The 26,731-nt window shown below is 49.5% G+C and overlaps 1 protein-coding gene and 1 long non-coding RNA gene across 6 annotated transcripts in view; one reads left to right on the plus strand and one right to left on the minus strand.

The window, feature by feature from the left end:
• On the minus strand, positions 1-25,936 carry LOC125147776 (uncharacterized). Of its 2 annotated transcripts, XR_007145303.1 has the most exons (5): positions 25,493-25,936; positions 14,803-15,024; positions 14,245-14,310; positions 13,460-13,631; positions 1-227 (listed from the first exon to the last, which is right to left on the minus strand). It is a non-coding gene; the product is annotated as an uncharacterized LOC125147776 (long non-coding RNA). The 2 variants fall into 2 exon arrangements; XR_007145302.1 differs by lacking the exons at positions 1-227; positions 13,460-13,631 and having other exon boundaries at positions 14,145-14,310.
• MGMT (O-6-methylguanine-DNA methyltransferase) overlaps positions 1-26,731 on the plus strand; it is a 366,049-nt gene that overhangs the window by 248,754 nt on the left and 90,564 nt on the right. For all 4 annotated transcript variants that reach the window (XM_047825010.1, XM_047825012.1, XM_047825011.1 and 1 more), the window contains exon 4: positions 6,194-6,354. In XM_047825010.1, the coding sequence (XP_047680966.1) occupies positions 6,194-6,354 (161 nt within the window). The remainder of the gene's footprint in view (positions 1-6,193; positions 6,355-26,731) is intronic.

Here is a 26,731-nt window from a genome sequence, read left to right on the forward strand (position 1 = left end):
CAGGATTTATGTCCGTCTTTGTTACGAACCACACAGTAAAAGCTCAGCAAGGGTTTGCAGAGCACCTGTCAGTGCGCCAGCCAGCCCCTCCTGCAGAGACGGTGGAAATACCGCCTTCCCCACGAAGCCGTCCTCTTCACTTCTGTCTGGACTCGGAGCGGGCTCCCTTCGCCACCGGTTTCCCTCTGTTGTATGGTAGCACGTCTCTTCGTCTCATAGGGAATGATCTGTGAAAACAGAAAGTAAAACCTAGTACGTGAGAGTCAGTCCTTAAGCCCATGTGTTATGAGCAGTAGCAGCCCTTATCCCTGTTAAAATGAACAGATGTGTAAACGTGTCTCCCGTTTGTTATGTAAACGTCAGTATGTTGCTGATACTGCACGTCTGTGTTCACGCTTCTCTTTGTCCCTTGACTACATAGTGCTGTTAGGGCAGCAGGAGAAATCCAGGAGCTGGCATCCGGACCATCAGACGGGTGCCGGGCACACACACTGCCCGCCAGGAGCCGCGCCACTGGGTGAGCCCGTCGGTGGGCCTCTGTCCTTTGTCTTTGACTCCGTCCTGCTGTTTGAGACCGGTGTTTCTGAGTACCAGCATCAGCACTCTGATTCCCCCCTTCCTCTTTTCTTCCTAGTTTAGAAGTTGAAATAGTCGCGCAGACTCCCACCATACACACCCTCGTGGTGGTGTTTCCCAACAGCTGCTGGCCACCAGGCCACGTCACGGGGCCATCGCTTGCATTGTCCATTCATTGGAGGGCATCGGGGAGGGATGGGCTCCTTGGGGGCATCAGGGAAACATGGGGTTGTCCAAAAGGCAGAGTGGAAAGAAAGCTGCTGACACCAACTCCGTGTTCTACCTCCGCGTTCTTCCTTCTCCGCCTGCTTGGGCTACAAACACTGCGTTCGTATTCCTGTCAATAAGCCATCGTGCCTAATGGATCCTCGATAATTGCTTGAATGGAATCAAGACGTGAAATTCACTTGGAGTACAGAGTTTAAAACCTTTATTCAGCCTCGGTTTTGCAAAAATCTGTTTTGATGGTAGGTGGCACAATTTATGTCCCGTCTTCAGTCCTACCACTAGAAGCAAAGCATCAGAGCTTTAACAGGAAGGTATGATTGGATGCGGGGCAAATGCATCAGACACAAGCACAAGAGAGTCTGCTAGAGATCTGTTAATTTAGACCTCATAGTACATTTTCCAGTGATATTTAGCAGCGTGGTTTAAAGTCCCCTCTATTGCAGATTTAAAGTTTTGCTGAAAACGCGCGCCTTCCTGGGACTGTGGGGTCTGGCGCTCTACTCTGGGGTCCACACTGTGTCCTGGAAGCCAGACAAGGGGAGATTTGCTTATCTGGCTCGGCTTGGAAAATGCTTCTCATCGTAAGGGTGTCTAAAATGCCATACGTGGCCAAGGCCCTGGACTCCTCCTCCCACAACAAGTTGTACCCGGCATCTGTGTGCCTCCACACAGACTAATCTCTCAGCCTTGCCAACGGACACAACCTGGGTCAACTCCTGCCGAATTCCACATGAACTCCACGGGCTACGTGTCTTCAGGGCTCTAAGGTCAGAGCTCTTTTCTTGGGTGAGCCTCCAGCGTCACCAGTTAATGTTCCCAAACTGTAAGGCTCCGTTTCATCCTGTGAAGACAGAGATGTTGGAAAAGTACTGGGGTCAAAAAGAGAGGTTTCCAAACGCCCAGCAGTCCGCCCCCTGGGTGTAGCTAATGCCGCTAATCAGATGCGAGTAGCTTAGAACTTTTGGCCTGTTTTCTTACATCAAATGGGATTTAAGCCAAGTACATGACATTTTAATGTCTTCGGGAAGTAGAATTCATTCAGAAACGGAGATTTAGTGATTCTTTACTACCGGCAGAGTCTCGAGGCTCCCCCAGACCTGAATACCCAAATCTCCTGCCAGGCTGGTTGAGTTTTAAAGTATTGAGCGAATTGGTAACGGGGAAGACAGCGGGAGCTGAGCTGTCAGGACGGCTCTGCCAGGTTTCCTCGTGTCGTGCCAGTACTTGACGCAGCCTCAGACCTTGAGCGCGGCTGTCTAGCACCCAGGCCGGCCTGGCGCGCTTCGCCCACCGCGGGCGGTGGGTTCCGGGCTCCGCGGCTGCTGCCCCCCCCTCCCCCCACCGAGCCCAGGGTGTGTGACCCGGCTGAGGGGGCCACAGCGGATGGGAAGCGCCAGCTCGGGCTTCCCGTGTGGCAGATGGACGGCTAGGAACCCCGTCCACTGGGGCCATTTCACGTAAACTTGGTCCACTCCCCTTGTGTGCCCCCTGCCTCTGGTGGGATGCTGCCTCTATCCCCTCACTTTCTAATTGAAATCCGTGTCTGGAAACGCGAGCTTCGTTGCGCGTAGGAAGGGCAGTCCTCCCTTGAAGACCACGTAGGCTCCTGTGTGGAATGCTGTGAAGCGACGGGCCCTCCCTTAATACGTGGCGGTAAAGGCATCGCTGCCTGCTTCGTTAAAGACGCTTCAGAAGTTCATCCTGGAGCGCCTCACACTTTTTCCGTGTCCTGATTCGGGTTGAAGGACAGACCTGAGATCTGAAATAGTTTAACGCCAGAACGTCCTTCCTCCAAGCCCCAGAAGGGAAGGGGTCGGGGCTGCCTCTTCAAACGAGGCAGGAGTCCGGGAGAACTTCGCATGGGGCTTTCTCTCTCACTGGGGTTCCGCTGTTGTCCTGGGATCGCCAGCAGTTGCCTCTTTCTGGAAGAGACCCTTAAGCCAAACGACACGTGGTTTTATGTTTGCCTGTGGCATGGTGTGCCCGGTGCTGTCCACTGTCCTGCGTGTGACTCAACAAAGCCAAATTCATTTGTCAGCCGCTAGCCAGCCCTCTCGTGCCAGGTTTAAAACAAACAAACAAACAAACAACAACAACAACAACAACAAAACAGGAGAGAAGGAGAAGGGCTCCAGTGTCCCTGCATTTGCCTCTGGATGACTCTTACTGATAATACGTGACTGTGAATAAAGATTGACTGTGACGTGTCCCCTTTCTGCCCTCTCCCAGCCGACAGCAGGACAGGGCCCTGTCTGTGCTGCAGCGCTGGCTTCCCGGCCCTCGGTCTGGGCTCCCATGCGCCGGTGCTCGCCTGTAATCAGTGGGGCTTCAGGGCTGGTCGATAGGGAAGCCTGGAGAGACTCCTCCCTAATAAGTGCTGCCGTCACACCGCGGCTCGCGCAGGGGCAAGCGAAGCGAGGCTGGAGGGGAGGGCAGGGCAGAGAATAAATTTCGTTTTATTGTAGAAATGGAAATTTGTGTCATGGCTTTAAAAATCTGGTTTTATGTGTGTGTTTAATGCCATTCATTTTAAATGTAGTATCATAAATCCTTGCTTCAGAATCAAAGCTGTTTAATTACATTTCACCCATGAATAGTTACCTAATGCCAATAGAGAAAGAGTTAAAAAGGAGAACTACAGAGTAAATCAGAGGTTGAGATCTTTAGCACAAGCATAAAAAATCAATTTAAGATGAATTTTACTACTATAAAAATTCTTCAAATATCCTTTTAGGAGCGGGAAATGCTAGCAGGAACACAGCTACCAATCTAGTCCTTCAGCAATGTGGAGGGAGCAGCGACCAGCCTGGCCCCTTCCCCTGATGGCCAGACACCCCCGTTTCGCTCTGGGGCCTCCGAGGATGGAGTTGTAACTCTTGGAGCAAAGCAGGTCGCTAGTGGGTGCAGAGGACCCCCCCGTCTTTTGTGATGTAGGCCCCCTGACCCAGGGAACCCCATTTGCCACGTGTGTGATGGCCGAGCACACCCCACAAGCCCTGAGAGCATCTGTGGCCCGTGAGCCCCAGTCTGGCCATGGAGATGCTGGGTGCGTGTGGGGCACTGTGGGCTCTTGATGCAGCCCCGGCCCCTCTCCTGCTTCCTCTGGACGGAAGCCACCCACGGGCTGAGGGTGGGGACGTGGGCACCTCAGCCCTGCTCACCCCCTGTGTGACCAGGTGTCACATGCAGATGGCCTCCTGCTCGCGGCCTTAGCCACAAAGCTGCCCCCTGGACGGTGCCAGCTGTGTCGGGAGGGAGGCCTGGCTCATCCTCGGTGGACCTGTCTCCTGTCCCCCCCCCCCCCCCCCACCCCGGGAGCAGGATGGAACAGCACGAGACACTCTTGCCCATCTTTACTTTCCAGTATCATCAGTTTATCAGCAAGGAAGGAACAGTGGGAGAACAGAGGCACTGGAATAACGTTTAAGCCAAGCACAAGCGCAGGAAGGTCCACTCCTTCCCTGACTGGAGGTCCTAACGGAGAAAGGAGTCAGGGCAGTGAGGAGATGGGTTTCTCCCCCAGGGATGTCTCGAGAGGCCCTGCCCCCGCTCCTCTGGCCTCACCGTGCCTGTGGAGGGAGCAGGTCCCATGGGGCCCCTCTGCGGAGTTGGGGTCCAGACCGACCAGAGGTCCGTCCACATGAGTTCCGGCCCACAGCGAGCTAGCGAGGAGGCCTGGGCCTGTTGTGTCCAGTCGGGAGTCGGCAGGATGGCCGGGCCGTGGCCAGCCCTCTCTGCCTGGCCGTTTGGGCAGGCTCAGTTCTATTTGCTGTCCGGTTCCTTCCCCAACACTGCCCGTATGTGAGTGCTTAGAAAGCCCTCCCTGATCCACTGTCTGTTCTCTTGTGGAAAAACAGTATAAAGGGCATTCTGCGCATCCCATCCAGGGAAGATTATCTCTGGAAAGATCCCAGGACCTCCGTGGAGACCCTCATTTCCGCAGAATGCTGTGCCTGAGACTCGGACTGCAGTGCAGGAGCGTTTGTAAGACGCACTTCAAGGTCTTTGGCTGCTGCCTGCAGCTTGGAGGGTGAGGTTACACGGGCTTCTGGATCTGCGGTGCCCTGTGCGTGCTGCTGTCCTCACACAGGCTTGGTCCGGCCCGCGCTCCCGGGTGCCGCAGCCACGCTGTCGTCCCTGTGCTGGGCCACGCGGCCGAGTGGGTGGCGGCCTCTCCGTTCAGACCCTCATAAGGGCGGTGGGTGCGAGGTGAGAAAGGCAGCCCAGAGATTGACACACACGCACCCCCCCCCCCCCCAACACGCAGGGAGGGAGACGCGAGGGGTCAGGAAATGTACTGCTTGGACGTACGCCACCCCCAGAGCTTTAGTATCCGAGAATTCTCGATGCCCTCTGCCGTCCAGGCCCAGCAAGCTGCTAGGAAGCCTGCTACCTGTGCTGAGCCTTCGAAGGTGAGGAAGGAGGTCATCAGAAGAAGTCAGACTTGGGGCTGGCGCTTTTGTGGGTTTGGGGTCCTAGGAAACTAAAATTGGACCCATCGTGGAACTCTAGGGCTCAGAAGCACCCAAGTAAAGCCTCTCTGAGGGGACGTTTCCTCGTTCCAACAGAGCATATCCCAGAGAGTCAGCACCTGCTGAAGGGGAGTCGGCTCCGGGAGGTGCCACAGACAGAAGAATCAGACCCCGAGGGCAAGGAGCAAACTGAAGAGAGCCTAAACAACGTTGGTTTAAGCTTGAGATAAAAGGAAGAAGTGACCATAAGAAGAAGGGGATTTGGAGGAAAAAAAGCCAGAAGAGCAGTGTAAGGGGAGTTAGCCTCACAGAACGACCTCCACACAGATTAGATGCTTTGAAGCATAAGCATCAGCAGACTGAAAGCAGACTTGGAGGAAATCCCCCAGAATGCAGCACCAAGTGATAGAAAATCATGAACGTGCTATTGTTGAAATTCAGTGGGAGGGGCGGGGTGATCAAAATGCGGTTTAATTACATCAACAGTATTTGTGGAAAATCTTGTTGATAACACGTGGTGATCTGCTAGGTGACCGGGAGATGCGTACATGCACCTGTCAGTCTCACGAAGGGGCAGTGCACACACCCACCAGAGCGGCTTCTGTGCCGGTCATCCGTGCTCTGTCTTGTCCTGCTTCACCATGGCTGCAGACGCTCAGGGCCCCAGGTGGAAGAGCCCGTATACTAGGCTGTTCCTTCCCAGAATCCCCTCTTGTTTTCTAGGATGCGCTGTGTGTCTTAAAGCTGAAGGGGGAAACGTGGCTGGCAGACGTCCCACGCCCTCCTCCGGCGCCCTTTCCCATTGCTGTGCAGCAGTAGACTTTTACCCATGTGGGTAGAGTAGACGTTTGTTTGCTTTTCACATGTGTGGACGCAGGGCCTAGAGGCTTATTAAGCTCCTGTTACCGCTTTTGCAGAGCCACGGAGGCCCCCCCTCTTCCTGAGCTGCTCGGCTGTCCAGGGGAAATGACGGCGCCCCTGAAGCAGTGCGTGGCCTGGCTGGATGCCTATTTCCATGAGCCGGCGGCCCTCAAAGACCTCCCCTTGCCTGCGATTCACCATCCCGTTTTCCAGCGAGGTCAGTAACTCCGCCGCCTCCTAGGGTTGCGTTCAGGGAGCTTGACTTATTAACTATCACTTACATCACAGCTCATTTTATCGACTATACTGACTTGGTATTTTTACATCATCTAAACAGAGACAGCATGTGGCCACGCTGTAAGGACAAGAGTTCACGATCTCCACCCATTCCAAATGCTTGTGTTAGTTTTGGCACATGGTCACATAATTCTTGGCAAAGGCAATAAAAATGATGCATGCAGATCGACTCTTAACTCTTGTTGGCTGAAGGGTTTAAATGGGAACACATCTGAATAGCAGTGAATTTTTCAATAAGCTTATTGTTAACTTAAACTATCTGCTTGCCAACAGCACAGAAAATGAGGCTTGTACATGGACAATTAGCCACTTCCATAAACTCGGTTGGTGACATTTACATCAGAGTGGGTAGCCGCATTGTGTCTTCTTGAATAAGTTTTCAGTTTAATTTCTCAAACTTACCCTAGTTTGATATAGTGTTCTTAAAGGATGAATTGAGAACGTATTGCCTAAATGTTGTATGCCAAAGGCACATGGTCTATGGTCACCAAAAACATTTTCCCGGAAATTTCCTTTTAAATTGTTGTTGGGACCTTAATTACGGCAACTAAAATTATTCTAGACATGTGCCGGGGGCTTATTTTACGTAGTGATTTTTTTTATATTCGTTTTAATAAAGCGCGTGTATATGTATATACATCTCTCTATAGATGTGTAGACACAAATGCTCAGGGGACAAAATTACCCTGAGATTTTAGATAAGGTGCGTTTAAAGCAATCTTGAATTTCGAAATGGATTAAATGAGCTTAACGGTATTCTAATAGCTGCCATGATTTTCAGCAAAAAGGAACTTGAAAATGGAGTAGAATTTCTAGGGGCAGTGGATAGAGAAGCCCCTGTGAAGTTGAGCTAACACCTGACTTGACTAACAAGGTCAGACAAGTGAGCAGAGAACACCTTGAGCTTTGTTGCACATAATGAACTGAAATGGTACAGCCGTAATGAACAGGGCCCCTTCTTCACCCCCTGTGTCCTCCGGAACGGTCTCCAGCATGGGTGTGGGAGCTACAGCAGGCCTTTGCCTGTCGCTGTGCACACGTCCAGAAACCCTCCCTGGTCTGCATTCTGGATGGGCCCTCAGGGCGCAGGGGAGCCTCAGCTGCTCCCCGGTAGCTTGAGCCAACTGGGTGCATGGATGCCGCAGGACGCGCGTGTGACCTCTGCTGCGCGGGCTGAGGAACTCAGGTGTGGTTGGGTTCTGAAGTAGGGGCTTGGGGATCCTGGTGCTCTGAGCTCGTGTGTCCACATCAGCACTCGGGGAGTACTGCTGTGTCGCTGGGGGAAGGAAGAGTTGCCCGACTGGCTTCCCTGCCCTTAAGTCTAATGAATAGTGAGCTGAAATTTAAGGTTTTGAAAGTTTTAGGACGGAAAAATTATAAAGCCAAGACAGGAAGTCTCTATATAATCAAAGGGGCGTTGGGGAGTGAGCTTATTAAATCCTGAGGTCCTGTCCTCAGTGTTTGAAGAGGGTTGGGACTGGCCACACTTATCCTGCCTCCCTGGCCTTGGGCCCCAACGCCCACAGCCTCTGCTCGGCTAACCGGTCACGGTCAGTGACCAGGACGAGCCAGAAGCAGCCGCTGGGGTAAGGATGAAGGCCATCCAAGCCAACCTAGAAGCCTTCTCCGTCGGGCGAGCCCCACAGTGCTGGCGGGCACTTCCAACTGGGGCGAGATCCTCCTAGCCAGCTTTCGGGGAGACAGGGTCCCCTGGGCCAGCCCCGCCTCCTGACAGTTAGTGGTTGCTGCGGGCCGGGATTTCCCACGCCTCGGCATGTGCAAGCCAGGTTTTTCTAATTTAGCTCAATCGCTCACTCCCAGGCAGGGACCAGGTGTGGGGATTTTACGGTTTAAGAGGGGAGGTGGTGGATGGTTATAATACAACTGCTAACACGGAGTTAATTGGCACTAACCCCCAGATGTGGTAACACCCCTTTCTAGCCAGTGGTAGTTGGCTTTGCTCTGTTTCTACTTTGCATCTTGTGGCAACGCTGAAATCATGGCGGGCGGGCGGGCGGGCGGGTCCCGTGCAAGGAAAATCCTCCGAGGCTCTGGAAGCTGTGCTTTAACATAAAGAAAGAAACCTTTGCAAACTGGGAGGCATGGGTACATTTCAATATGGAATAAATGCTTTTTTTTTTTTTTAACAAATTCTATTTTCTGTGCGTCTTAATTTTTGAACACATTTGACATGGCTTGGCATATCATTTTTCCATCATGGTCTTGCCTCTGAGATTTAGGCCAGGCCTGCCTATTTCAGTGTGTTTTAAAAACGTAATCCTGACTGGGGCGCCTGGGTGGCGCAGTCGGTTGAGCGTCCGACTTCAGCCAGGTCACGATCTCGCGGTCCGTGAGTTCGAGCCCCGCGTCGGGCTCTGGGCTGATGGCTCAGAGCCTGGAGCCTGTTTCCGATTCTGTGTCTCCCTCTCTCTCTGCCCCTCCCCCGTTCATGCTCTGTCTCTCTCTGTCCCAAAAAAAATACATAAAAAACGTTGAAAAAAAAATTAAAAAAAAAAAAAACAAAACGTAATCCTGACTGTGGCTACCCTTGCACTCCAGCCCCCTGACCTGCTCTTCCTCAGGTGCTGGCCTGTGGACCGGGGACCCCTGTGCTGCGTCCCGTGGGCCCCTCTCCTGCACGGGCCAGACTGCTTCACTGTTTCAGGCTCGCTGTGAGATGAGTACACCATTCACCATTGGCTCATCCATTGGCTCATTTTGTAAGGCGGGTCACACACACACACACACACAGAGTTAAGCATATAAAATTGCCAGTTTTGTAGGTTAAAACTTAACAAATAGTGGAAATTTCACATAGTTCCACTTCTCTTGGAAATCCTCCAAGATTGATTAGTAGTAACAAGTTAATTGTCTGGGTGTTTCGGCCAAGGAACCATGAAGCTGTCTATCCTGACCAGAAATCTAGAAGTCTCTGTGGCTGCCTTTTTCTGGAGCCGCCACAGATAGGGTTTCTCTGTGGGAAGGGAAGGCTGCAGATACTTGGAGTGAAGTTCGGGGTGCTGTTGAGGGAGTTAGAAGAAAAGCAAGTATTGACCAAGATGCATTCATTTTCTTGGGATATTGTGTTTTTAGTAGAGAGCATTTTCTTTAAAAAAAAATGGGTTGTTTTTGGAGTTTTGAGGCGGTTTGCCCTTTGCTAATCTGCTTTATTAAAGTATCAGCATTCGGGGCGCCTGGGTGGCTTGATCGGTTGAGCGTCTGACTTCGGCTCAGGTCATGATCTCATGGTTCATGAGTTCGAGCCCTGTCTGTGCTGACAGCTCAGAGCCTGGAGCCTGTTTCAGATTCTATGTCTCCCTCTCTCTCTGACCCTCCCCCGTTCATGCACTGTCTCTCTCTGTCTCAAAAATAAACAAACATTTAAAAAAATTTTTTTTAATTACAAAGAAAATAATACAGTATCAGCATGATCATTCGCAGTAGCCACTCTGAGGACCAGCAGTCTTGGGGAGCATTTTCAGGAGGTCAGGTGCTCCCTTATCAAGTTCTTGCAAAGGTCAGCTTGGTTTTGAATTCATTTTTCTCCAAGAAATGGTTATTTAACGAAACCATTACTCTCGAAATAAATCTTAAGGTTTCTTTTATAATGAAATGTTAAAGTTCTTTCCTGTTAACGTTCTCCAACTTTGTATTTATTTACTAAAAATAACGTGACTTCTTTGTATAACATGCATCTTTACATCCTTATCTGTCAGTGGCAAAGCAGCTGGGAAAGTAAAAGCTGCACTTTGCCGGAAGCGCGGGTTCAGGGAGAGCAGCCTTTGGGGCAACTTCGTACAACCACCTTTCAGACTCAGAATGCGCGTGCACACTTTTTTCCCCTTCTAAGCTCTCCTGTCTGTAGGGGTGCTCTGAGCAGGGGCGGTTGCACAGTCTGCAGGGCGCTGGGCAGCTTCTGCCAGGCTGGGGTGGGGGCTTCCTCCGTGGATGGCCCAGCTTCGCACCGTGGCCCCACATGAGGCAGCCCCACGCTGTGAGCCCGGTGGTATGCATGGTGGCCCGGGCCCTGCACCGTCCGAGGCAGTGTGCGCCCCATGGTGAGCCCCGCAGCGTGAGCCCTGCCGTCTGAGCCTGGCGGTGCGGGTGGCGGTGTGAGCCCTATGGCGTGAGCCCTGCAGCGTGCGTGGCGCTGTGTGGGGTGTGAACTCTGCAGTGAGAGCCCCACGGTGTGAGTCCGGTGCAAGCCCCGCGGCGTGCGGATGGTGGTGGACCCCAGCTGCTGCTTCCAATGTCGTCTCACAGATGATGGTTTTCAACAGATGAGTTCTGAGTTTTCTTTTCAAAGTGACTGCAATGTTCCCTTTTAAATGAAATATTTAACACTTTAATAATTCCTTCGTCACAGCTATTAGCTCGTGGCTATGAAATCCAGTTGCATGGCAGTAGTAAAATCTGCATTTTTTAAACCTGCCGGCGAGTAGTTTTTTTGTAACTTCTCTTACAAAGCCTGAAAAGGATTCTTGTGTTTGTGTATCTCTGTCGAACACCCTCTTTCCAAGGGGCCTCCTCTGAAAGCCCTGCCAGACACTTACGGGAAAGGCCCTTCCAGGGTGAATTAATTAATTTCCCCACTCTATCCTGGAAGACAGTCCCACTGTGCGGTGTGCCTTCCAGTGGAGGCCGTGTGTGGGTCCTGGAAGGCAGTTGGACAATGAGGAAATGAATAGCATCATTACCTCGAGTCCTTACCAGAGACAGTCCTTTAATATTAAAAATCCACCTCTGAGAGCCAAGCAAGGGCTGATCATGCCAGCGCTCCCCCCGCCCACCCCCACAGCCTTCATGGGGCACACGGGCTCCTCTGCCCTCCTGCCGTCACTCACGTCCACGAAATGCACAGCACACCCGGCCTCCCCAGCCAGGCTGTCTCCCCAGGAAAGAAGGCGCTGAGCCGCCTTCCCATCCGTGTCCCGGGGCCTGCTTTACTGCCCTTCACCTTTGCTCTTGTGAGTCCTGAACACAGCCCGGGTCTGTCTGCAGAGGGTGCGGCAGGGGAGGGTTTTGTCTCAGCCTCCCCTACACGTACACAGCAGGAGGCAGCTTTGTGCTTTCAGGAAGTTGGGACTGGTATTTTCCCCTGGACTTAAAAAAAATAATAATCGCAAATCGAAGAGAAGATAATAACTAAAATAGGTGATGGCATTTACGGTTTCTGGTTGGTAGCAGTCACGGCCCCCCCGTATTATAAAAATTGCTGGCCTTGCTATGATATTACCTAGTAGGGCTAGGAGGTTTGTAAACCTTCCGGTGCCCACTTATCGATTAGAACAAGCTAACAACACGGCACTTAAATTAAGTGGGAGAGAAACAGCTGGTGAAAATGTACCTCTTCCAACCCTCAAGCTGCTGAGCTGCTTTTCGGGAGCAGCAGATGTGGAAATCTGGCCCAAGGCCTTCTGAGGCCAGCACTGAGAAAGGTGTGGATCACTAGCCTGGGAGGAGAGGGTGGCAGGCACCCGGGTCAAGGTCTCGAATCAGGAGCAGCCCCCCCCCCACGTGTGTGGTTTGGAGCCACAAGGAAGAGGGTAAGGGCGGGGGTGTTTATGGACAAAAGTAGGCGTGAACCCTGAAAGTAAATGGTGTATGAGAGGTAGAGTGAGCCCTGCAAGTGACCAAGGTTGTGAACGAGCCGCCTTCCTCTTTGGGGACGTTTACCCTTCCAGGGCCTGATAATCGGTCCCCATGAACCCCTCCCCACAGCACCAGAAGCCACCATTTTTCTCAAAGCACATGGTTTCTCCACTGCCCCTTCTGTCTGGCTGTGACACCTTGCTTTCCTGGGAATGTTTCCTGTGGACAGGAAGGAGTGCCCTGCATGGGCTCATCACGTCTCCTGGCCCCTGTCTGCATATATGAATATCCACATCATTTGTAGCTCCACAGCGGAATCGGTGTTAGATGACCGGAATTCTGCATCCACACTGAGGGTTTCTCCGGGTCAGGGGCTCCCAGCCTGAGCAGAAAGGAGAGGCACTTGGCAGGGTAGGTGCTCCCTGGGGGCGCCCGAGGGGTGCTGGCTCTGTAGGCCGTGGCCGTGGTCCTGCTTGCTTCTGGCTCTGTTTGCAGGGGTCCAGCCAGGCCAGCTCGGAAGCAGTCAGCATACTTCACCCTTAGCTCTTCAGCTTGACGGATCAACTACACTTTGGCATATTGGTGAATTTCACGGGCCAGAGAGCCGAGGTTCAGATTATGTCTTAGTTCATCATTTCCTATTGTATTATGCTGTTTCCTGCCTGGTAATTGTCCTTGGTGTTTGTTTATTCTTTGTACTATGCGACCACATCTTGGATGAGAAGTTTTTAGTGTCAGCAATGATTCATTTAAACGAACAGCTTTGTAAGTTGCTCTCCTATCTCCTGCCCTTCATCTGGGAGTGTGTGTACCAGGACACTCTAGACTGTTTGTTTGTGTTATGCCTACAATCTCTGTACTTCTCACCCTCCAAAGACACGTCAAAAATCTTAAATATGGGCAAATACAGATACACGCACACACATTTGTGTGTGTGTGTGTGTATGTACACATCACACGTATAAGTGTGTGCATCATATACATACATTTCCCCGATTTTGAGAATTAGTGCTCGCTCTGAAGGAATTTGTTGAAATGGATCAGACTCTTAGAGCTTCACTCTGTGCTCAGGTTGACATTTCTAATTGAATAACGATTTTTGTTTGAGGCCTAGAATTGCATATTTAAGAGCTGTTCTTGCTGTTGTACTTAACAACTTCTAGAAGTTCTAGGTTACGTATCCATGTGTCTGCCTAATCTCGAACTCTGCCCGCGGCCACATGAGGAGGAGCGAGAGCCAGTGTGCTGTTCGTTTTTTGTAATTTGGAAGGTGTGACCAAGGCTGGCTGCGCATCAGCATCTGTGCCATCAGGTTACAAAGCCACATGACAGTGAGCCCCTCAAGAGTGTTCCCAGGTGCGTCACTTTGCCAGGACACCCCCTGGTAGAGTGTTGACAGAGCTGACCAGAGCCTTTGGGAGGTGTGCCCTTACCTGTGGCCCAAAAGTGTGGTTCTTCTTTGAAGCGTCTGGGTGCATGAAGTTTTAGATTCTGGGGGAGACCCCTGAACAACAGAAGCAAGACGACAAAGGGAAGAGGTTGCTTCAGGTTCTGGATGCCAGCTTCGTCCTCCGCACGTCTAATGTAGATCCAGTCCTGGGGTTGCTGCGGAGGAGGTTAACGGTCACATCACCCAGAGTGTCCCCTTGGACCTACCCTAGGAGTTGTAGTATGTGCCCCCTCCCACAGAGGAGAATTGAGTCTGTGCGTGGACACCAGCTCCCGAGATGCTGGCAGTGGCTGACCAGAATCACAGCCTGCCAGACCCGAGAGCACGTGTGGTGTTCCTGTGCCGCGAGCCCTCTGATAAATCGTAATTACCATGGGCTCATGGGAAGCCTAGTTCAGTGAAAGTTCCATCCTAAATATGGGGAGGTGGTCAGAGCCTGTGTTCCCTGAGGTTTCCATAAATCAAGCAAAAAAAAAAAAAAAAAGTGAACTTGAGAATGTCTTTAGTGAAGGCCACCGGGGTCACAGTATAATTTAACCAAGCTTAAAAGGTAACCAAAAGGTGGTTTGAAAGTCAGCTACTTTCAGACTTTGTGTAGGATTTAACGGGATCTCTTTTGCAAATAAATAATACTTGAAATTGTTACAAGTGTAGCTTTTATGGGAAAATACATTACAATGTAACTGTTACATCTAGCACAATAATTAAACAGCAAACTGGCGAAAGTTTCACCCTCATTATGTTCACGCATTTAAGAAGATCACTGACCGTGTCCTCGTGTTGGGTACGTATGGGTATTCTTTACCTCGGAGCAGCAGAGTATCAGATTTCTACCTACCGAGAAAAGAAAATTACAGTGTCTGTTTCCTCAACTTTCCATTTTAAATGGGCTTTGAAAAGTAGGAATTTTCTATCAGGTCTATATTTTAAAGTGAAAAACAGACTTTTCACTTAAATGTGCTTTCAAAATTTTTATTCCCACTGTAGGCATTAGATTAACATGTGTTGCTTCCAAAGAGAATGTTTAAATATTTTTGTTGTCATAAAATATTGTATATTCACATTTTACAGGCAGCGTTAATGCATTTTTAAATGCATTTTTATACCATCCGAGAAGTAATAAATAGGATTCTCTCTACCACCTGGGTTTATAGAGAAAATTATATTTTAATAAAAAATGTATAGAGAATTGGACTGTAAATTATCAATACATTAAATATATAAATGTTAGTACATTAATGGCAGTAACACTGTAACGCTATTTGTCGGAGCCAAAAGTGTAAAAACTATTACTTATTTAAATGCCTCATCACCTATGATTTTTACCTGCAACCCTTATGTTCGGGCCGACTCAGAATACAAGATTTACAGGTTGTGTGTACGTGTCAGAATGGGAAGATCTGATCCCTTTCCAAGGCCGTTTGCGTAGCCGTGTGATTCGTGCGGTGGTGGAGTCACCAGGACGGAGCAGACCTCCTGAGGCTCGGCACGCTGGGGCATCGTGTTGTATCTTAATGGCACCAAACACAGTGCATCTCAAGAAGGAAACTGGAGAATGAAGTGGGGGAAGGAAAGTCTTTAGCCTAAAATACATCTCAGTTACGAGTGATAAGTTACGAAAATCAGATCAGGTTTCTCCTGCTCTCTAAATATTAAGGTAAACAGCGACAGTGTTTCAGAAAGTAGGATCCCTGGTGAGTCCTGCCCGCTCCCACCCCCCACCCCCCAGCTTCAAAAGCTACAGTATCTTCGTTACTATGGCAACTACTTTTGCATTTTTTTGAGTACCGCTCTTAATTGTTGCACAGAACACGCCGTGTAAAGGACCCATCCCTAGACGTGCGTGTGTACACGCATTGTCTGCTTTTTCTAAAAATGCATGCTCCTTCCTCGGCTGGGCCACGGTGGTCCGGCAACATGATCTTCTTTTCAGCCTTTCCTTAGACAGTTTGAGGAAAACCCAGGAGCTGAGCTCATGCGACCTCGAGCTCATTGCTTGGCCAAGACATACTTTTCAGAGAAAATCCGCAGCTCTTCCTCTGTTTAGAAGAAGATATGCAAGAAGCAACATAAATGGCACGTTCCCCACCCCCCCCCCCCCCGCCTTTTTTTTCCTCAAGAATTGGGCCTTTGATGTTCAAGAGCAGCTAATATTAAAGGCCATCCCTGGCAGGCCTTAGAAACTGTGCCTATTTATGACCAATGTAAAACAGCGAAATCTAGCTGAGTATGATGGCATCATTAGTTTGTGAATCGCATCCTTGAAAATAACTGTGGAGGAGCCAAATCGGTTTAAAGGAAGATAACGGAATGGTTTAAGCTGCTTAGGTTGAATGCCAATTATGTTTTAATATTCAACTGAGCATATTTTACTAAGAAAAAAGGCCGCGTTGACGCATGCATAACTCATTGGCAGCGTCGGCCAGCTGTGCCACTCTACTCTGCGAATCACTTTGTGCATTTTAGTGGCATGGTAATTTAGTGGAGAACTACCTGAGTGATGGCATTTTCAATGAGCAGGTAATCTACAGAGAATTTTTATATGGTTATGAGTTCTGTGCTTCAGCCCAGCAACACAAAAATACATCAAGACCAATTACGGTATCAACTTTCAGCGTGGTACCCTCGCCACGCAAGTGCATGTATTTCTGCCCCAGGCATTTCAAATTGCATCTAATTTGAAATCTTTGGGGTTTTAATTAAATTTCAGAATATATGGAATTCTTCATTAGTACCTGCTCTGAATAGCAGATTATCCTTCTCTTGGTCTCGTTAAAGAAGTAGGCCGTGGTAAATAGCATGTTCAGGAACTGATCATTTGTGGGGCCTGGGTATTGGAACAGAAATAGTGAAATGCAAAATAATATCAAAAAGATTATTAGTCCAGGGAGAGTCTCTTGATTTGTATTTTAATGGCATTTTACATTTCTCTTAATGATTTGCAAATTGTCCTCTGATTATAAGATGCATTAAGCTTTTCATTTTAATGGCAAAGACACAGCCATTAGCAGAATTTTTTTTTTTTCTGTCTTCTTTTTAGAGTGCTTCCCTGCAGCAGATAAATATTGAAACCATTAACACCTTTTGATGTTCCTCACAGCCTGCACCTTGGACCCACGCGAGGCTCCCGTGGTCTCTCAGTGTTAACACCTGGCTGGGGGCCCCTGCTTCTTCACCGGCTGGGTTTCCTTTTCCAGAATACAGGATTCGTTTTTAAAGTTTCACCGGCAGATCTTGTTTATTTGTGTTAAAGCTAATGCATTTAAATAGTATTAATGGCCCAATTTGTATTAATAAAAGCCGTTCTCCTCGGTGTGAAGGTTGACGGTGCTCACCGCTCCTACCCCGCGCCGGTCTGTAGGGCTGGAGTGAGGGAGGGCCGAGCAGCGTGCACGGAGAACGCAGGCTCGCCTTGCCAGTCTGGAGGGTTCTGGGGAAGTTCGCGTGCGGTAAGAGAGGCGCACAGGGCTCAAGGCAGTAGCCAGCTGACCGAGGCCGACCACAGCTCGAGCCCAAGAGCAGGCTGCTTGCCTCCGCTTTGGCCTCTGAGGTAATGTCTTGATTTTCAGGCTAAGACTTCTGGTCCCCTACAAAGTGCACGCCGCTTATGTGACCAGAGCCACGGGTGGGAATCCGCGCTTGCCCCCACCTGCCAGCAGGCCCGGGTGAGGGGCGGGGACTTGCTGCTCTGACCTAGGACGTTCGAGGGCTGAGGCTCCCCGGAGCCCTTCAGAAGCCAGCAGCCCCATGTGACCGCAGAACTGGAAGAACCAGGGCCACCTCCCGGAGGAGCCGAGTGAGGCCTGTGCCCCCTCAGCCCTCTGTTCTCAAGGGTGGATCTTCAGGCCGAGCGGGCCGGGCCGACCTGAGGGATGTTTCCAGCATCCCTGCTGACCTTGACCCAGCCCAGGTCTGTGAGCTGGTGAGGGATGCTCCCTTGAGCCTCTAGGCGCTCGTCCGTGCAGCCCTGCCCGCATGTGTGACCTCAGGCCCCGTGCTCGGCCTGCGTGGAGCCTGGGGGCTCCCCACCCCCATTTCCACCAGGCCTGCAGAGCCAGCGCGGGGACTGCCGGCGCCCCTTGTCCGGGACTGTGGGAGCGCGTGCCACGGGCTGGGTGGCTTGGGCAGCGGAAGTGTGTTCTCTCTGTTCTCTCACAGCTCTGGAGCTGCAAGTCCAGGGTCCAGGCTTTTCCCGAGCTGCCCGCCTGCCGCCCCTGCGTGGGTCCCTTTAGGGACAAAGGCCCCTGGGGTCGCGTTGCACGTTCTCCCTTCTTCGTCACAGGGACACCAGTCAGACGGCTCAGGGTCCCCCAACGGCCCTCTCGTAATCACCTCTTTAAAGGCCCTTTCTCCAAATAGTTGCTTTGTCAGGTGCTACTGGCTGTTGGGACCTCAGCATTGAATTTTGGAGGACACGGTCCCACCAGTAACATGCTTTCTGAGCCTCTGATGGCCCGTGTGTAAGGCGGGGTGACAGCAGCGACGTGTAAAGGGGTCCTGAGGGGGAAATGAGACCTCCAGAGACCCAGCACAGGGAGCCCCTGCTGCCTTCGCAGCGGATAGAAGGTGCTCTCCAGAATCCTAGTGACCCTCGTGGTGAGCAGACTCTGCCCGGCGTTGTGAACCAAGTCTTCTGAAGTGCTCTAGACATTCAACAGAACTTGGCAAGGACACCCTGCCTAGTGGCTACGGGACACACAGCTTGCGTCCCCGAGGGCTGGCCACACTGAGCCACAGTAGAGGGTCAGCGTGTCTGGGGAGAACTCCCTGCAGAGCCAGGGAAGGGGAGGGGCCCTCCCACCTGTCTCGGCTCTGATGGAGACCAGCCCTGCCAGGTTGCCCTTCCTGAAGCTTCTCTGGAGATGCCTGGTGCTTTGCTCGTTCATTCACACCCACCCTGAAGATAACATTTGGCTTTCTTAGATGCGGGACGTCCTCCTCTGGGGAAACACGGACGAGCGCACTTCGGGTTTAAGCTTGAGGCTATCTGCCGTCAGACTGGTGCTGCAGGAGGCCGGGCCACCTGGCTCTGACCGCCGTGGGAGATGTTTGTGAGGTGTCAGCTGTCGCCATTTCCAGCACTGAACGCACTTCACTGTCCGTTTCCGACCTTCGATTCAGCTGCCGTGGTTTGGGCCCATCCTCATAAGCGTGGCTCTCGGCTTTGCAGAATAGAAAGTGAGGGGATGTGGGGCAGTGGGCCAGCCAAGTCTCAACGACACGACACGTGCGGGAAGATGTGCCTCGTGTTTCTTAACAAATTCCTGGTCTCATTTGTTTCTTGTTACTTTAATCTTAGAGGAGAAGCCATTAAAAGCCTCCTGTAAGTGATTTTGGAGGTTCTGTTCCTTGGTAGCGAGTCAGGCCTCCGAAGGAGAGCACGGGGCCTCTTGCCCAGGCGCTGCCTGCAAGTGGGAGGCGTCACACTTGCTCTGCGTCTAGGCCGTGCAGGCCTGGGCTTCGCGGCTCTCGCCTCCCTCGAAGCCTGAGCCCCTGCTGGTCCTGCCTCTAGGGCCTTTTGTCTCCTTACTGTCTGGTCTCGTTTTGCAGAAGCCCCCGTGAGGGGTTCACTGAGGACGTTGCTCTTCCTGCGCGCAGGCTAACTTCTGGCGAAGACCGTACCGGGCCTGCCTTTTCTCTCCATACATCATATAGCCGTGCTTGTTGGTAGAACTGGGGTGCAGGGTGGAGGTGATTCAGAAAGGTGGAACCTTACGTGGAAAATCAGAGGGGACCCTGTGCTGAGATCAGGACCACAAGCAGAGGTCTAAACAGGTCCCGAATCCTGAGGTTGCTGGCTGCCCCCAGGGGGTTGCTGCAGACTCTGCCCTCAAGCCACCTGAAGCGCAGGCAGAGCGCTTCTCTGAGGCCTTGCTCGTGACCTTGGGGTGCAGCTGTGCTCGGCCCCGGGCACCGCACGCGCACCACTTCTAGCCTGCTGCAGGCAGCCTCTAGCGCTTTTGCAAAACCCTTGAGTTTCTAAATTCGGCAGTTTTAACCTTGGATCCTAGAAGCAAGACTTCAAGCCCTGAGTTTATTATATCAGAGAGTTGAGCCGTGTTTGCTGTCTCTTAGAGCACGCAGGATGATCCTCTGAGAACTTTTTACAGCTTGCCTATCTTTCTGACAGACAAGGTCGTTTCTGCTCCTCCTTCCAGACCCCTGCAGCGCTCGGCCGAGGGTGTCGTTGCCCACTGTGTCCTACCCACACTCGGCAACGGGAAACCAGCAAAATATCACCCGCACTCAGTCATTCCCTTGTCCCCGGATTTGCCGCAGCTGTGAGCAGAGGATTCCCAGGGCTCTTGAGGACAGCTGAGCACAAATGGGCTTAGGGAAGAAAGGAGCAGACGTACATTTAACTCCAGAGGAAGCAGATCTAGGTCACTTGGTAAAACCTCAGTTCTACCGGATGTTAAGACGTCTTACCAGGAAAGATTGCGTGACCACCAGCAGAAGCTTGGGAACGTGTAAGCAAAGCTGAGCCAGACTCCTGAGACACACCCTTCAGTACGGTGTGTATACCTCGATGGTCAGAAGGTTCCGTAGTTTATGAATTTCCTGAACCTCCCCAAATACAGAACCTTCCCCACAGCTCCTCTCCCTGTTAGCACCTGGGGATGGCTGATGCTCCCCACAGTGTAGTCTGGAGAGCCCTGGCCTATGGAACCGCCATAAAAATGACCTAGCCTTCCCGGGTGACCTTTGGACACTTGAGGAGATTCCAGAAAACCCTGGGAGGATTTGTAGAAAACCCCTGGGAGGTGTGCTGGGGCTCGCCTCCCTGGACCAAGTGTGCTCTGCCCCCTTTTTCCAAAGAGCAGGTGGATGGAAGTATGGAGGGGTGGCCAGCTTCCCCCTTCCCAAGTGCCTTGGACACGGTTGTTAAATGACCCTTGATTAGTTATTCCATTTTATACATTGGGGGCAGAGAGCCTAGAAATTCAGTACAATACATGTATTGAATTCTTTTCCCAGACTTAAAAAAAAAAAAAAAATGTCATCGTCTCCAAAGTAAAGATCAATTGGGAGGAAGCGGAGATGATCCTGAGTGGTGAGGGCCGGGGACTCCAGGCTTCCCATGAGTGGGTGGGGACAGATGCCACTCGTAGACAGAGCCCTAGGCCTGACCATGAAGACCCAAGTTCAGCTCATCATTTGTTGGACAAGTACCCGTTGGGCTACATGCAAAGCCCTCTGGAAATTTAGCACAGAACAACAAAATTCTGGGCCTTAAGGAGCTTCTGTGGCAGTGGGAAATAGATACACATGTATATGATGTGCATCCCCTAGACTCTTGGGGGAGTGATGTGAGTGCTTTGAAGGAGCGTAAACCAGGCCACTGGGATGAAGAGGGCGGGGCTTGGAGGTCGGGGTGCTAAGGGCTCCTTTGGAAAGTGTGAGCAGAGGAGGAAGAGGCAGTGTGTGTGGCACTCAGATGCTTGCATATTTCTTCCTCTTCCCGCTCCTGTGTAAAATCTAAACACCAGGAAGAACAAGAAAACCAAATAACCTTTTTGAATCACTTCTTATCAGATGACAGGAGCAGTTTCAAGAGCCTCCTTAATTGTTGAGCACATTGAAGGCAAGTTGATATTTTCATGATTTTAGTGAAATACTTGCTTCAGATAAAAGAAACTTCCTACGGGGTTTGTGAGGTACTGATAATAAAGGGAAGGTTCACGATGCCCCTCCCCCCCCCCCCCCCCCCACCGGGTAAGGAATGGAGCACCAGCAGCACTGCCAAGTACCTGTGTGCCCTCCCTGGCCGTGTCTGCCTTCCCTCCTCGCGGCCCCGTGTTTGCTGTTACATACGAAGCGGGTAATACCGATATCTTCCTGTGACTTGCCCTGTTCAATCAACATTGTTGTGAGATTCCTCTATTTTTGAATCCTGTGGAGATTTTTACTAATAACTACTGTTAAGTATCCCATGTTGTGAATTTGCCATAATTTGTTTCCTATGCTGTGTTATAGAAATGAGGGTTCTCACCTTTTTTTTTTTTTCTTGCCTTTGTAAGTGATGATGCTACAGATATTCTAGTACAGGTGTTTTAGTGTTCTGGGTGGCTGGAAATATGTGGAAAAGTATGAAAGCTATTTCTCAGTTTTCTTATTTTCTTTAAAAGATATTACTTCACAACAAAACTAATAATGAATTTGGGGGGTTATAATATATGTAGAAGTAGAGTAACAATAGTATAAAAGGTAGGAGTGGGGAAATGATAATTACTGCTGTAAGGTTCTTTATGTTATTGTGAGCAAGTGTAATGTTATCTGAGGGCAGACTTTGACAAACCAAAGATGAATTTGTACATTCTAAAATGACACGTAAGAAATAAAACCGACATAAGCCAATAGATAGTGCATACGCTAATTGAAAAGGTAAAGTAGAATACTGATTTTAACAATACTTAACCTGAAAGGAAAAAGAGAGAAAGGGGAGCAGAAAACAGGACAAATAGCACATCCATCTTATTTAAACCCAACTGCATTGGTAATTACGTTAAATGTAAATGGTCTTAAGATTCAATAAAAAGGCATAGATTCCTCCTTATTAAGATTCGATAAAAAGCCAGACACCCCCCCCACACACACTGTATATATTTTCTATGATACACAGATTATAAAAGGGTAAAGACAAGAGTTTTGTGCAAAAAGTTAAGTAAAATGAAGTCACATGTATCAGAAAGGAATAAGTACACTTGTCTTCATTTTCAGGTTATATAGTTGTTTACATAGAGTATCTTATATAGAATTTTGAAAACTATTAAAACAAGTGAGTTCAACAACGCTGAAGATAAATTTTAATATATAAAGTTATTTGATTTTTATGCAAAGAAATTAAAAATTAAAGTATAAAGTATTCAGGATTAACTTTAATAAAAGATACATAAGACCTGGCCATTGAGCAATATAAAACATGCTGAGAGAAATTAAAGAGGGCCTAAATACACATCCTTTCATCATAGGAAAAGCCAGTACTGCCAAGACTTTAGTTCTTCATGAACTATCCTTTGTGTTAAGTTCACTCAGGCCTTGAAATTCCCAGCTGATTCTAAAGCTATATGGAAATGCAAAAGGCCTAGAATATCTAAAGCAAGCTTGAAACTAAATGAAGATGTTAGGACTAGCATTACCTGATTTCAAGACTCACTAATCTTCTGTAATCAAGATACTGTGGTACTTGCATAAAGATCAAAACTTAGAGCAAAAGAGAAAACCTTTTCAACAAATAGTGCCTGAACAACTTGGTATCATCTGCAAAAGAAGAAAAAAATTCACCTTGACCCTTTGCTCACACCATATATAAAAAATAACTTGATATGTATCTGTACCTAAATGTAAAGCGTGGACTCTAATGCTTTTAGAAGAAACCATGGAGAATACCTTCATAATTTTAACAGACAAATATTTCCTATAACACAGAAAAATAAGGCTACGAACACAGAAATAAAATACACTCTATTCAAAGTAAAAGACATCATTAAAACAATGAATAGGAAAGAGACAGAGTAAGAGAAAGTATTTGCAACGTGTATACCTAACAAAGGATTTGTACACAGGACATATGAAGACTCCTGAGTCCATAATAAAAAGACAGTCCAGTAAGTGGGAAAAAGAGCAGCCTCTTCACAAAGGAATATTGTCTGAATTGACCCGTAAATACATGAAAAAGTGCTCATTGTGAAATTAGAGACATATTACTACTTACATTAGCACCCCAAAAATGAAATACTTAGGTATAACTGTAACCCAAGTATGTACTAGGTCTATAGCGGGAAAACTGGAGGCGATGGCAGAGATCAAAGAAGAGCTAAATGGATGCAGAGGAATCCCATGTTCATGAATAGGAAGACTTTATATGGTCAAGATGTCAGTTCTTTCCAACTTGATGTAAAAATTTAACGCAGTCTCGATCACAGTTCCAGCAGTTTGCCTGGTGGGTATCAGCAAACTGATTCTGAAGTCTATATGGAGGCCCAGAATGGCCAATAACACAACACTGAAGGAAAACAAGATTGGAGGACTGAGGCGAGTGTACCTTAGGACTTACTAAAAAGCTGCAGTAATCAAGACAATGGAGTGTGGGTGAAGTAATAAACAGATGAGTGGCACAAAAGAACCCAGGAATAGACTGGGCTGGTTTTCAGCAAAGACACAAAGACAATTCAGTAGGAAAAAAAGGTAATCTTTTCAACAGATGCTGCTGGAGTAACAGAAGATCTGTTTGCAAAGAAAGGACTATAGACAGACTTTCCACCCTTCACAAAAATCTAACTCAACATGGACCACAGGCCTAAATGTAAAACACAAACCATTAAGACTCCTAGAAGACAGGAGAACACCTAGATGACCTTGGGGATGGTGACGACCTTTTAGGTGAAACACCGAAGGCACCATTCAGGAAATAATTGGTAAGTTGGACTCTCTTAAAATTAAAAACTGGTGCTCTGTGGAACACAGCATCTATGGAATAAGACAAGCTGCAGACTGGAAGAAAGTATTTGCAAGAGACACATGTGATAAGGACTGTTCCCTAAAATATGCAAAGAACCTTTGAAACTTGGGAAGAAAATGAACAAGCCAACTGAAAAGTGAGCCAGAGACATGAACGGACACCTGACCAATGAAGATACACAGATGGCGAGTTATCAGATTAAAAAAAAAAAAAAAAAAAAAAAAGCTTAACATCCTACGTTGTCAGGGGAAAATGCAAATTAAAATAACGAGATGCTACTACACACCTATTAGAATGGCCAACGTCCAGAACACTGACAACAGCAAATGCTGGTGAGGATGTGGGGCAACAGGAGCTCCCATTCGCTGCTGGTGGGGACACAACATGGTGCACTTGGGAAGACAGTTTGGCAGATTCTTACAAAATTAAGTCTAATCTTGCCTTACCACCGAGCCATCAGGCTCCTTAGTATTTACCTGCATGAACTGAAAACATGCCCATTCAAAATCCTGCACACAGATGTTTATAGCAGCTTTATTTATAATTGAAAAAAATCCCGAAAGGAACCAGGATGTCCTTCGGTAGGAGAGTGGCCATCTGTGGGTCATCAGTGTCCCTCCCGGGCCCCCTAAACCACCCCGCAGGACGGACTGGCCATCCTGGTCTCATAGGCATGGTGAGGGAAGGGAAGCCTCAGGTCTTTGAACTGTGTCACCAGACTCTGCTAAGCCAGCAAGCTGAGCAGGGGCTCTGTCAGTGAGTTGCCTTTCCATTTTGCAGTGAAGACAGTCCTGCACAGCCGCCTTCCCTTGGTGAGTGGAAGAGAGCACAGAATCCGTGTCCATGTGGGCCCAAGGCGTGACCGGCCCCTTGAGCTATCCTCTTGGCTTGGCCACATCTGAGGGCAGGCGGCAGTGTCCTAGGCAGGCCAGAGCTTTGGTGTTCATAGCCATGGTTTGAATGACTAAAGTTGAGTGGTTTAATTATAGAGTACTTCATTTAATTAATGTTCCCCCAGTCTGTTGCTGATGTGCAACATAGAAGTTCATTAATCTGAGTGTCAGACAGCATTCCTAGACCTGAAAACCATTGTGCTTTTCCTGAGTGTGTGTCGTCGTGTTTAACCACACGACAGGCCTGTTGTACCAGCACGATGACAACCCTTTCAGAAAGTGCCCCCGGACTACAGAGTGTGTTCTGTTTTCGGGGCTGAATGCACACCAGTGGGCTGGACCACACGTTGACCTAACTCGGACGCTGTGGTTGGGTAGCATGCTCATGGAGTGTTTCCACATCCACAGAAGCTCAAGGGGCAGAGCATAGTTTACACATTCTTGTAATGTTTTATTTTTAAGCAGCCAGTGCGGAGGTTTTGTGGCTCAGTGAGCCCACACGGCCGTCCTCTGTATAGACTGGCCAGGGCCAAGGGCCCCAGGGTTTCCATTTTGTGGTCATCCTGTCCTCTCTGTGGCTTTGTGTGTCTCCTTAGCAGTCATGCACTTCCAGCCGAGACCTCCTCTCCCCACCGTTACCACATTTCACATTCAAGCGTACCTCTTTGCACACATACGATCTCTGCAGAGCAGTGATTTTGCCTCACAGACCTGAGCCGTTTCCGAGGTCCGGGTGGGGCCGATCAGGTTCCCACTTCGTGGCTGTGGTTCTGTCGGCAGCTCACGCTTACTGAGCCCTCTCCATGTGACGGGGACTCTGTTGAACACTTGGTGCAGATTTCACTTTCAGTCCTCGATGCTGGGACCCTCGTTTTTGAGTTGAGGGCACCGAACTTCAGAGAGATAATGAGCTTAAATGGCTAGTAACTGGCACAGATGACAGGAATGCATGCACATGTCACCTCACAACGTGAGCCCTCTCCTCACATGCCAGGAAGGGTAAATTCACCACGACAGTCTTTGCTGGCCATGCTGTGACCACATAGAGCCAGTCGTGCAAGTGGCTCGTAGTTGGGAGCGTGAGCTGGTTTTGAAGTTGGCTATAGCTTCTGTGTTGACCACTTGGTAGAATCAGGAGTGACTGTGACATCACTGCCCTACTGTCTACCTGGAGGCTTACATTCCATGCTAGTTCATGTTTTGCTTTTTTAGCTCTCCAATGCCATGTTTTCCAGTGAGGGGTCTGAGCAGGTGGTGACTGCCACCTGAAGCCCTTGGCCGTGCACTTGGGGCACACCTGTGCCCCTGCTGCAGCCCTGCCTCCTTCTGGCATGCACATAGTAGCTGCTGATTGAATATTGAATAAATGAGTAAGAAACTAATAAATCTGAACATACACTGGGTCTTTTCTCCCTTGCATTATGTGAGCCTGAATTTGGGACATTACCTTCTACATAGAACAATGTGCTCTTTCTGAAGTGACATTAGAAATAACCCACATTAGGGGTGCCTAGGTGGCTCAGTCGGTTCAGGGTTCAGCTTCAGCTTAGGTCATGATCTCGCGGTTCATGAGATCGAGCCCCGCATCAGGCTCTGTGCTGACAGCTCAGAGGCTGGAACCTGCTTCGGATTCTGTGTGTATGTGTGTGTGTGTCTCTCTCTGCCCTCCCCCGCTCACATTCTGTCTCTCTCTGTCTCTCAAAAATAAACATGTTAAAAACTTTAAAAAAAGAAAAAAAGAAATACCCGTGTTATGTTGAGGCCGTGCTGTTCCCGGGTACCCTACCGCTGCACCAATGGTCCTCAGCTGCCACAGGTAGGGCTGAGTGGTTGTGGACAGGCACAGGCCCATTTTCCCCAGCAACAGCACTGAGCTGGTGACAACCACCACACCTCTCTT

This window comes from Prionailurus viverrinus, chromosome D2 (assembly GCF_022837055.1).
Source record: "Prionailurus viverrinus isolate Anna chromosome D2, UM_Priviv_1.0, whole genome shotgun sequence".
Taxonomy (NCBI): domain Eukaryota; kingdom Metazoa; phylum Chordata; class Mammalia; order Carnivora; family Felidae; genus Prionailurus; species Prionailurus viverrinus.